At 43.3% G+C, this 12,799-nt stretch overlaps 1 protein-coding gene across 5 annotated transcripts in view; it reads right to left on the bottom strand.

Moving 5' to 3' along the window:
* Positions 1-12,799, bottom strand: part of Myof (myoferlin) — a 152,177-nt gene that overhangs the window by 96,474 nt on the left and 42,904 nt on the right. For all 5 annotated transcript variants that reach the window (XM_052186522.1, XM_052186543.1, XM_052186565.1 and 2 more), the window contains exons 4-5: positions 9,856-9,964; positions 6,353-6,440 (exon numbers count right to left, since the gene is read on the bottom strand). In XM_052186522.1, the coding sequence (XP_052042482.1) occupies positions 6,353-6,440; positions 9,856-9,964 (197 nt within the window). The remainder of the gene's footprint in view (positions 1-6,352; positions 6,441-9,855; positions 9,965-12,799) is intronic.

Below are 12,799 nucleotides of genomic sequence, written 5' to 3'. Positions count from 1 at the left end.
CTCAGATTCAATGTGAGAGTCCCATCTCAAAGAGTAAGGTGGGGAGCAGCTGAGGATGTCCTCAGGCATTGACCTCTAGCCGTGCAAGCCCACACAGGCAACACACACACATACGCACACACACAAAGATGTGCATGCACACACATACACCAAAACTTCAACCTCCTGGTTATCTATAGAATATAATCTTAGAGAACCTAGAAGGTGAAAAATAGCAGTGTCTGTCCATTACACCTTTGGATTCTGGAGCTCTTCCTTCAGGGCTGAACAACAGTAGGTGTTCCATGAAAGAGGAGGGAACACCAAAGCCCGCTGAGCACACCCTTCTGCACAGGCTGTCTCCTTACCAACATGCCAGTGCCTATGCTGGCATGGCACATTAATGAGACCTAGGCTTGGATGTCACCCAGAGATACAAACAATGACTGATTGTCATGACAACAAAGGACAATGCCAAGCTAGGACTGCTGACTGAATGGGTGTGAGTCTTCCCAGTACTATCCTAACAAAGATCTGCAAATTGGGTGCCTTAATGGGATGTTCTCTGGCAGCTTAAGACTCTGAAAGGGAAATCTCAGGTGCTGGCAGAGGCATAGTTCACATGAAGCATGTGAGAAAGAGTCCTCCTGCCTCTTCCCACACAGTGGCTCCTAGAGTTCCTTAGCAACCATGCCAATCACTCCAATCACTTCCTGTAGTCATGTGACCTACTCCCTGCATATCTGAGTGTCCTTATTTCATCTCTGAAAGACACCAGTCACAGGATTTAAAGTTTGCCATAATCCAGGACAACCTCATCTTAAACAACCACATACACATCCTGTTTCCAAACGATGTGTCTGAAATTTCACATACACATGACTTTTCAGGGGGCATTACTCAACCCACTGGAGACGGCATCTCTTGATTCTTCCTAGTTTGCTCAACTCTTCTACACAGGCAGCCCCAGTCCTCACCACCTACACCATCTTCCTGCCTGGAACCCCCTTCATTTCTTCAGTTCTCTCCTAGGTTCTCAGAGCCTGTGGTCCGACATGAAGATTGCCCCTCACACCCTTCGACCCCTCCTCTTCCCCATGCATGTTACCCACGCGCTTGTTCAACTCTACACATCATATTCTTTCTCCCTCTGCACGTAGGCAGCCCAACCCAGCTGAGAAGGGCACACACCATCTTGACTGGTCTCACAAGCTTTACGTAGACTTCTGGGGGATTCCTGAATATCTCCAACATTTCCAAGACAACATTTCTTGGCTCCTGACCTGAGATGGCTACTATAAGCCACCAAGGTCAAATAAGTTCATCTTTCCTCCTCCTATGGCTTGCATTGCTGAGAATGCACCAGGACAGTGCACAAGCTGGGCAAGCATTCCACCACCAAGCTACACTCCCAACCTCCCACACCCAGCAGTTAGTCTTACCTAGAAAGCTTCATTCTCCATTAACAATTCTGCTTATTTCACTGAGATAACAAAGTCCAGATGCAAAATTCTCCCTTTTTTCTTTCAACTACAAATCCACCTTCCTACTAGCATTCATGTTCTCTCCTGAAATAACCGGTGACTCCTAGCTTCAGACCAACTATCACACTTAAATAGAACTTATCTCCTATTGCTATTTAGAACTGGTTTGGACTTCACAGTGGATTCTAGGCCAGTCTGGACTAGAGTAGAACCCTGCCTTGAAACAACAGCAAATGGAACTTCTTAGTTAGAGACCATCTGTATTATTTAATCCAGTCCCCTGATGTTGCAAGGAATTAGAGGATCAGAGAGATTGACAATTTGAGAACAGACCAATGCTCACAATCAGATCTGCTGACTCATCGTAGCTCATAGTGCCTCCCTTCCCTCCACAGTCCCTCCACAGTTCCCTGTGCAAATGCCATCTTGTTTCCTAACATGACAACAGTACTATTTGGTCAAATCCTCAAAAGCTTTAATCACCTGTGACCTTCTTAAATGCTAGTAACTCTTTATGTGATACTTGCTTTACCAGTGATGTTTCCTTAATACCTGGGAACGGTCTCCCATCATAACGCCCGTGAAGTCAATCAAATGAATCCTCCCAATTCCTAAAATGAATAGTCTTCTTCCCAGAAACTCAACAGTAATATTTTTGAAGACTGCTACTATATGCAGGTGACAGGGACAGTTCCTACTCAGCACAGAAAAGCTGGCAGTGCTCAGACACCTTATGGTACAGTTACGTTAGCCTTTGGCACCCTAAGACCCGATGGGTGACAACTGCTCTGCTCTTTCCAGGAATCCTGCTCTTCTCCTCCTCGAGGAAAAATGGCACACGTTACCATATCTGCCAGCCATTCCCTAACAGCTTCCGTCACCCATCTGCCCTCACACTGCCAGGGTAGGAGAACCTGACAGGAGTTCCCAGGGTAGACCGGGCTACCTAGCGATGAGCTGAGGAAGAGTGCTTGCCCAGTCACCTCAGCCTTCTTCTGTCTCCTTCAGTCTCCCACACCTCCATCCTTTCTGCCTACTACTCACTGGTCCGTGACCCACTTAACTTTCTGTTCCTAATAAAACAGCTTTTCTGGAATAGCCTCTTCCCTGCCAGCCCTGGTCAATATTTACCATTTTCCTATTGCTACCATGTTGCCTTTCTTTGTTTATGATAATAATCTGTACTCTTATGATAAGGTCTGGTTAAGTGTCTGTACTGGTTAAGGCAGAATCTTGTGACTCTGAAACAAAGGTCACTGTAAAACCAGAACAAAGGGTTTGTAACATTATTTTTAGAGTAAGTTAAAAAATATAATACAGAGGGGCTGGAGAGACTGTTCTGTGGTTAAGAGCACTGATTGCTCTTCTAGAGGACCTGAGTTCAATTCCCAGTAACCACAAACAATCTCACAAAGATGATGTCTCACAACCATCTATGATTGGAACTGATTTCCTCTTCTGACATGAAGACACACCTGAAGACAGAGAATTTATATACATTATATATATTATATATATATATATATATAAATCTTTTAAAAGATTTATACCAAAGAAATACAATACAGAGCATGGAAAGAGAAAATGTGGAAGCACAAAAGATTAACATAGCAGCAGATATTTAATTATAGTATTTTGGGATTTTTTTATCTTTGTTTTACTTATTTATTTATTTGTTTGTTTATAGATATAGTATCATGTATCCCAGGCTGGTCCTAAACTCTTTAGGCAGTCAAAGCTGGCTGTAAATATATTATTTTTCTATTGCCTCCTTAAAAGCTGGGATTATAGTCCTATGCTATCTGGCCTTTTATTATTGTTATTATTTGTTTGTTTGTTTGTTTGTTGAGACAGTGTTTTGCTATGTTGTCTTGGCTGGCCTGGCATTCACTATAGAGCCAAGGGTGGTCTTAAGCTTGTGGCAAACTCTTCCCTCTTACGTGCACCTCTTACAGTGAGTGCCTCTGACAGTGAACAGCACATCTAGATTAGGTTCCTGGGCTTCTAAAATGTTAGAAGTCATGTAACTGTGTGCTACTGTGAGACAGTCATTATCTTTCCATCCCAACTCTTGGATAAATACCAGCCAGGTGCCCAAGAAACTTAAGGCATGTCACCTTCCACACACACACACTCGCACACACAGACACACAGACACATACATAGTATTGAAGAAAAGAACTTAGCAAACATCAAGAGAAGCACGTGCTTAGGATTCACTGTGGAAGCATCTGCCTTTGAGCACAGGTTGCAAGCCAGTATCAGACACATTACCTCATAAGCCTGTCAATGTAAGGTGACTGGATAAACATGCAAAAATTTGTTTGGTTCCTTTTTGGAGAAGAATTTATCACATTTGCTGGGCTGCTGTAACTCAGTCTATCTTATCTTTCTAGTGACTTTGAGCTCCTGGGGGTCAAGCATTGCCTTTCTCATCTCTGCATGCAACACTTACAAGTATCAATAACTGTTTTTCCGAAGTAGATCAAATTTACCTTCAAGCAAAAGCACTTTTGTTATACATGGAATGTTATTCATGGATACATTTGAAATACCAGAGTCAGACCATGAATGAACTTTTGCTTTTCTTTAGTTGAGCAAAGTACATATTGAACAGATGGTTCTTTAAAAATAGATGTGAGCTTTTAAAAATAGCTCATTCTGGTAGCAGACATGCGCATTCTGGTCAAGCTGACTGGCAGAACATGAACAAGTTGCCATGGCAACAAGTTTCTAGGCTGCCAAATCTTTAGACTTAGGACCAGTTTCTAAAGAGGTCTGTAAGGGAACAACTTTGACACCACACACTTTCAATAAACCATGCAATACACCATACTCTGAATGCTTTTCTTCGAAAGCGTTCTTTCAAAAGAAACTTCTGAAGTGTTTGAATCTTTGGTCGGGACTAGTATTATTTTTTTGAACTTGCAGAGGGCATCTTTGATCATCTTTCTTTTGTGCTATGTCACCAAGACGCCACATTCCCCAGCAGCAGCCACCGTGTGAGTGACACCTTTAACACTGCTCATCACTGTCGGTAGTTGCTGGCAGATGGATCTCAGGAGAATGAGATTTTTTTTCCTTCCTGTGTCTTCTGAGGTCTTTTCTATGATCCTTGTATTTTAAAAGACAGATATTTCTTTTATTCTTAAAAAAGATAAGCTGAAATTTCTAAAATTTGAAAATATCTATATAAGTTAAGGGAAACATTCATTACTTTCATATAAAGTGATAAATCTTTAAGAGTTAGTTAAAAGGGTAATGATCTGGGCCCAATATTCTGTGTATGCCATTAAAGTATGCAACAGTAAAAAACAATGGTTGTTTTTCCTAATTAAAAAAAATTAGCTCTCTCTTTGTCTCTGTCTCTCTGTCTCTCTCTATCTCTGTCTCTCTCTATGTGTCTTTGACTTTTTCTCTGTGTCTCTCTCTGTGTCTCTTCCCCTTTCCCTGCTTCTTTCTGCCTTCCCTTTTCTGTACTTCCTCAAATAAGTGACTTTAAGCCTGAATATGAGCCCAACATCTCTGACCCAGCCCTGTGAGTAATAACTTTATGTAACAAAGAATATGAATGCTTACAGATTAATGAAACTTACTCTTTTTCTAAATCAAGAAATTTTACCTTGACATATACTTACATTGTCCGCTGCCACAGCCAGCTCCTTTGCAGTATTGTGATGTGGCACAGTGCAGTGTAGGGATGTAGTATAGATTAGTATAGTGTAGTTATATAGTATAGTATAGTATAGTATAGTATAGTATAGTATAGTATAGTATAGTATAGTATAGCATAGTGATGCAGTATAGTGCAGCATAATGATGGTCTTTAAAACCAAATTCAAGGAACCTAAGTGCTGAGTCATCTCCACCTCTGTCCAGCCCTTCAAGCTGACTGGAATGGGGGGAATCTCTGTGTTAGACCTGACCAGCATTCGCCCAGGCCTGCCACTGAGTGTCAGGGAGGCAGCTACTTGGACCTGGTAGACCCTCCCGTCTACAGTGCTGCCAGAACACCAAGCTACCACAGATGACATCATGCCACGTGTGAGAAACAACCTCAGGTAAAGGCAATTTTAGGGCAGGGCTATCCCCTGAGAGGGTGGCTCATTTCTAAAGAAGCAGAGAGTTGCTATAGATAAATCATATTTGTGGCAGAGAGTATTATAGGCCAATCTAAAGAGACAAAATCTCCCTCCACCATATTTAGCATACAGCTTGTTCTGGAAACTTCTCTGTTTCATTTAGACAAAACTTATTTTCAGTACCACTCTTACCCTGCAAAAAAACAAGGGAAGTCAAATTCAACTTTGTGACAGGGTGGCCTGTCAGGGAGAAAGGCTTGAAGCCCATCCCAGCGGCCCCAGGCTAGCCCTGTCTGGAATGACATCTGATGTCAAATGACCCAGGAAGACAAGTGGCTTGTGGTAAAACAAATGACTACAGTACTGAGAGGGCTTTGGGGGAAGGAAAGGGGATCAGGGCTCAGAGAAAGGAAAGGAGGGCCTAGTCCAAGGGTACTGGCCATGAGACAGCTGCCTGAGACCACATCCCAGACATCACACCTTTGGGAGCTGGAAAATATGAAGGCTCTTTAACCTCACAACCTGAGACATTGTATTCAGTGGAAATCACAAAGCTAAAGCAAGACCGTAACATTTCCACAGTCTGCATGTTTTGGAGGGCTCTCTGCAAGAGTGCTCATCATGGGACCTGTTTGGCCCTCCCCTCTGCTGGAAAGGCATTTTGTAAATAATTGCACCTGCCTGGTGGACAGGGAGCTATGGCACTGTAAAAGAGTTTCTCTAGAGAGCCGATTACGTGCTAAGCCAATTCCCCTTGGAAAACAGTCTCTTTGAGGTGAGAGGGGGCTGTCAGGAGGGTCAGCTTACCTCCCATGCCTGGCACACTGGTCCCGCTCGGATCATTCGGATGTGGAGCTGAAGGTGGCGTGTAGCCGATCACCAGGTCAATGGTGGCCTGAGTAGAAAGAATCCATTGCACAGAGAATCAGTGCAGGGAAAAGAATATTACAGACTTAGTGTGAGCAGTTCATCACGGGAGGAGTCTTGTGAGGGCTGGGCATGAAAGTGAGACTTCAAAGGTGGGAAGGAAGGATGGTGCCTATCTTACCCCAGGAGAAACAGGGCAGAGCTGGAAAGAAGCCACCTTATCATGTTATTACAGGCTGCCAAGGGCAACCTCCAGACTGAAGAAAAGCTGTAAGGAACAACTGTGCACCTGTAGCTAGCTTCTGCCCTGCAGTGGAGATGGCCTCTGCTCATGAAAGTGCAGCCAGAGATGCTTACTTGGGAAGAATAATTCATTGGTTGCTCATGAATACTAATTACTGAGATTTATTTTGATAGTTCTCTACAGGGAAGAATTTTGTGACTAACAAAAAGGTATATAATAGGACAATCATGAGAGAGAATGAAAGGGGAAACTGAGTCCGATTAAAGAAAAGACAAATGCACAAATCAAAAAGTTACACATAATTGTCATCCTCCCCCCCCCTACATTATCTGTGATCCCAGGAAACCTGAGAATCAAACAAAAAAGGCAACAAAGCAGAATTTATGTCTTTACACTTCACTAACCTATAAGGCTTCAAAAAGTTTGGTGGAAAATTAAAACAAAACAAAACAAAACAAAAAACCCTGCCCTTTGCCCCAAAGTGCCAAGGATGGTAACCAAGGCCCCAAATAGTGTTCCACCGCTCTGAGCTATACGCTCAAGCTGCATCCCTTGAAGAAGGATGCTAATTTATATTTCACCAAACACATGCCCATTAACTATCACAATCAGTTCATAAATAAAATACCTGATGTGGGGAAAGACAAACTCCAAAATTAAGGAAGTCCTTTGCAAATAGGGATTCTCCACCCCTGCCTGACTTCACACACATCAGGTCAGAAGATAAAATACGGGAGGCTGGAGAGATGGCTCAGTGGTTAAGAGCACCAACTACTCTTCAGAGGACCGGGATTTGATTTTTAGCATTCACAGGACAACTCTGAAACTCCAGTCTCAGGTGATCTGACACCTTCTTTGGGCCTCCGTGGTCACTGTGTGCAAGCAAAACACCCACACACATAAAATAAAAAGTAAAAAAAAAATAAAGAAGAAGAAATATAGAATAAGATATTCTAATATTTAGGTCACAGTTACACTAAAAGTAACTCATGATTTATCTGAAGTCCGAATCTAATCGGCCCTCTTCATTTACTGGTTTTGCTGTGGCTAATGACTCTCGTGTGTGCATGTACAGACACGCACGTCTGTGCTGCTCCTGTGTGCATGTACAGACACGCACGTCTGTGCTTCTCCTGTGTGCATGTACAGACACGCACGTCTGTGCTGCTCCTGTGTGCATGTACAGACATGCACGTCTGTGCTGCTCCTGTGTGCATGTACAGACACGCACGTCTGTGCTGCTCCTGTGTGCATGTACAGACACGCATGCCTGTGCTGCTCCTGTGTGCATGTACAGACACGCATATCTGTGCTGCTCCTCTTTTTTCTTGTCTGCTCATCAGTGAATGCTTCCTCATGGGTCAGAACATTTGGTGCTGGAGACTGGCCTGGGGACACTGAAAAGGATATTATGAATGCATATTTTCATAATATCCACAATATGGATATGGATATGGGTATCAAGCAAGCAGACACAAGAGCAGCATCTGAGGCTAAACATTCAGAGATCAAGGTTCACTGTGAAGGCTGTGTGCGGGCACCGCAGGGCCCAAAGTTAACAGTAGAAATTATACTTTTAAAACCTAGCATATTGCTATTGTACATGCAGTGGTCCCAGTTGTTTCAGTACTCCTAGGGATGATTAGGGATGTCAGTGGGGGTAAGGGGACCTGAGGAGCAGTGTTCATCTTAGCCCCCAAAATTCAACTGCTTTACAACAGTCAATGAGATCTCTTCTGTGCTATATACATGCAAGGATGTATGCATATACATTTGTACATGTACATATACATGTATGTGTATATGATGTATATGTATATGTGTTTATATATATGTATGTGTGTTTATGTATATGTTTGTGTGTTTATATATGTGTGTATGAGTGTGTGTGTGTGTGTGTGTGTGTGTGCGCGCGTGTGTGCATATGGATCAAAAACAAACTACAACAACACACAACAAAAACCCAACAATCCAAAAAAGTCATAACACCCTGCCTTGGCATGGCACCATTTCTCTCCTGTGCGTTTGGGGCAGTCAGATGGCAGAGAACATTTTGAATGCACATGCTATGATCAGAACCCTGGCTCACGGCTGGCTGATACAGCCTCAGAGGCCAGCACAGCCTCACTGCCTCACAGGCATCTTCTACCTTGGATTCCGAGAGGCCTCCCCTATGTTCGTGGTTTCAGTAATGCCTCTAGCATAAAAAAGTTGCCCAGATTCAGAAGTAAAATAAAGCCTGGCATGGTGGCACACCCCTGTAATCCCAGAACTCTGGGAGGCAGAGGCAGGTGGATTTCTGAGTTTGAGGCCAGCCTGGTCTACAGAGTGAGCTCCAGGACAACCAGGGCTACACAGAGAAACCCTGTCTTGAAAAAACAAACAAACAAACAAAAAACAAAAAAAGAAGAAGAGGAAGAAGAAGAAGAGGAGAAGAAAAAGAAGAAGAAGAAGAAGAAGAAGAAGAAGAAGAAGAAGAAGAAGAAGAAGAAGAAGAAGAAGAAGAAGTAAAATAAATTGGTTCGAAAAATGAAGGGGTCACGGGCTTAGCATGATAGCATTTGAAGACTTCAGAGTACGCATGCAGCATATAAACCAGAGTTACTCAAGTCAGTTTTTAAGATGTATTTTGGATTTTTTTTTTTATTTTTTGGACACAGGGTATCATTGTATATTCCTGGCTACCCTGAAATTCACTAATAGATGAAACTGAAACTCAGAAATCATCCTGCCTCAACCTCTGAATTGCCGGTAGCTTTGAATTCTGATTTTATGTTAGATAATATATCCTTATAGAGAGAGGCTGGGATCAGAAGATATTCAGCAATCAATGTGGTGATAAAGATGATGATGTTACCATCTTAACACAGAAGATAATACAAACCTTTGTCTGGCATGTTAGATACCCAACCTAAATGCTAGATATCCAAAGCTAAATGTCAACACCCATGTGAATAGCATCGAGCTATAACCATATGCTTACCATATAGAACTCTATCAAATAAAATCAAATCTCAAATTTGCTGATTCTGTGACTGAAAATTGAGGATAAGGCCCACATCATTGTCAAATGGATCCATTCATCATGAAACCAAACTTCCAGTATTTTGTGTAGTGAGCTGACTGTCAAACTAAAGTCTTTCCTAAATGTGTTTTTCCTTAACTCTCTTGCTCTGTCTTTCCACAGAAGAGCACTCACCCCAGTATCTTGTCCCTTTTCATTCAGCAGGGAGGTCTCTTTGTAGGGCAAAGATCTGTTCTGGTCCCCAATCAGGTCCTTCAGGGAGACGGTTGCTGTGCCAATTAATCTGAAGAGAAAACAAGAGAGCACACAGCAGCTTAAAGAAGGAGCACGTAGCCACAGGCCGTTACAATGCCCAATGGCCGCACATTTGTTTATCCTTGTGTCTGCCCTGGAAGAAATATAGATAATCAAAGAGACACTGAAACAATGGCCCTCAAGAAATTGGAATTTCTCTGGGAGACTTGTGCAAAGAGAGGAAAAAATTAAAGCGCTGTACCAGCCAGAAGAGGAACTTGTCCCCCAGGAAGAAACTTCACATAATTCCAACAATTGTCAGACTACATTGTATAAGAGACTCGTAATGACAGCATGGGACCACACCTTGATCAGGACTGCTTAGTTCTTCATACCTGTTGCCCCCTATTACACCTAAACCTCATATCAGCACCCCAAAGATGGATACGGGGGTCAGTTTACCTCTATTTGTTTCTCTTCCCACTGTGTCCTCACAGAATAAATCTCCTTTCTCTGCCTTTTACTACTATGTAAAAGTATCTCTTTCCATTGGCTTTACATCTTTATCTCTTTCATTGGCTTCCTGAGGAAGAGTGGCTGAGCCTCACTTGTCCCCAGACATCTCCCCTGACATCTCCAGTTACATTGTCATTAAAACCACCACACAACTAATGTGGGCTCGAGTATTTCACGGTGAACAGAACAGGTGTTACTTCCCCATGACCAGGAGTCAGCCGAGGGCCAAACTGTAATGTCCATGAAATTCTGATAATCACGAATGAGAAAATGAGGGTATACACCCCCAGAATCCAGAAAGAGAGAGATGTAAGGAAAACTTCAGTAAGTAAGGAAAGCAGTCCTCTGTGATGGGGACCCAGAAACTGCCCCCTGGATAATAGTTCCCCAAGTCAACCTTCCTGAAGTGTTACTTTAAGACTAGGCTTCTAGATGACGACGGGGATGACTTGCTATCCCATCCTCTCTGCGGCAGCGTTCGAATGATGCTGTGCTCCCTGCTCTCTCTTCCTGGTCCCTGGAATCACTGCAGCTCTCTAACTCCTGCGGCACAAGACTGATGAACAGAGGAGCAAACACAGTCTGTCTCTAGCATACACTCCCCGGACACACCGGCTGCCTCTGTTTTGCTCACTGCTCCAGTCCCATGGCAGGAACTTAAAAGGTCTTTGTGGAATGGTGGAAAAAGTGAATAAGTCTACAGTCGCTGCTAATGAATAGAGAAAGTTTTATTTAATTAAAGCATGTTTTAAAAGGTTTCTTTTTGTAGAGCGTCCATCCACTGGGAGTTAGTCTATATTAACATGAGTAAGAGGGAGAAAGGTAACCCATGGAGAACTGTCTAAACTTGGAGGAAGTGACCTGGAATGTGGGTGGAGGAAGAGACCAGAGAAGCACAAAACTTGGGGTGTGCTTTGGTTTAATGTGCAGGCTGTGAAGTTGGGATAGGGAAATAGGGAGAATGATGTCTGATTACTCACAGCACACCTATGTTTGCAGTGACATATTTACGGGGAGCAATGTTATGAAACAGAATACCACTAGCATTAGAATAGGAAACCAGCACTAAGCCCCAAGTGGTGGAGGAGATGACTGTCGTGCTGGTGATGCTACTCAGGGCTCTACAAGGTACTAGACAAGCACCTAACCACTGAGCTACATCCCCAGGCCAAAAGAGATTCATAGTTCTGTTCATTCTGTTTTGTGCTGGAAACAGGGTATGTGGTTTGACTAAGAATGGTCCCCATAGGCACATATGTTAAAGAAAACCTCAGCCCCCAGTTGATGGAACTGTTTGGGAAGGGTTAGAGGGTGTGGCCTTGTTGGAGGTGCATCGCTGGAGTGGGACTTTGAGGTTTCAAAGTACTTGCCATTCCTAGTGTGCACTGCTCTCAGCCTCTTGCTTGTGGGTTGGGATGTGAACTCTCAGCTGTTTCTGCCGTCATGCCTTTGCTCTACCGCAATCTAACCTCCTGAAACTGTAAGCCCAATAATATTTTATTTTATATTGCCTTGGTCGTGGTGTTTTGTCATAGCAATGGACAAGTAGCTAAGACACAATAACTAAGTAACCCAGTACATACTTGAACCCAGTATATAGTCTACATTGGTCACAAATGCATAATAATTCCTTCTATTTTTGCATCCTAAGTATTGATATTACTGTCATGTACCACCATGCCTGGCAGAAAAGTGTGTGTGTGTGTGTACGTGCGCGCGCTTACCAAACATGGCAGTACACACTTATAATTTGAGCACCCAGGAGACAGAGACAGGGGGAATCAAGTGTTCAAGGCTAGCCTGGACTACACAATAAGATCCTGTCTCCAGCCGGGCTGTGGTGGTGCACACCTGTAATCCTAGCACTTGGGAGGCAGAGGCAGGCGGATTTCTGAGTTCAAGGCCAGCCTGGTCTACAGGGTGAGTTCCAGGACAGCCGGGGCTATACGAAGAAACCCTGTCTTGAGGAAGAAAAAAAGGATCCTGTCTCCAAAGTCAATCCCTAAAAATAGCACATGGTAGAGAGATTGGTTGATTATTTTCCTGTAACTCTAAGCAATGTGTACTCACAGGTCAGAATGAGCAGAGTCTGGCTGTTGGTGTAGGTACACCATATTTGGATGTACAGGTTTATATCCAGGTCAGAGTGAGCAGAGTCTGGCTGTTGGTGTAGGTACACCATATTTGGATGTACAGGTATAGATCCAGGTCAGAATGAGCAGAGTCTGGCTGTTGGTGTAGGTACACCATACTTGGATGTACAGGTATATATCCAGGTTCTCAGATCTCAGAAATAAGACTATAAGTGCGGATCTGTAACTCACCCACATACCTCAGTGACTCCGAATGGTAATTAAACTGCTTTCCT

This window comes from Apodemus sylvaticus, chromosome 1 (genome assembly GCF_947179515.1).
Source record: "Apodemus sylvaticus chromosome 1, mApoSyl1.1, whole genome shotgun sequence".
In the NCBI taxonomy this organism is placed as follows: domain Eukaryota; kingdom Metazoa; phylum Chordata; class Mammalia; order Rodentia; family Muridae; genus Apodemus; species Apodemus sylvaticus.
The sequence above is the reverse complement of the archived record's forward strand: the minus strand, read 5'-3'. Positions and strand labels throughout refer to the sequence as shown.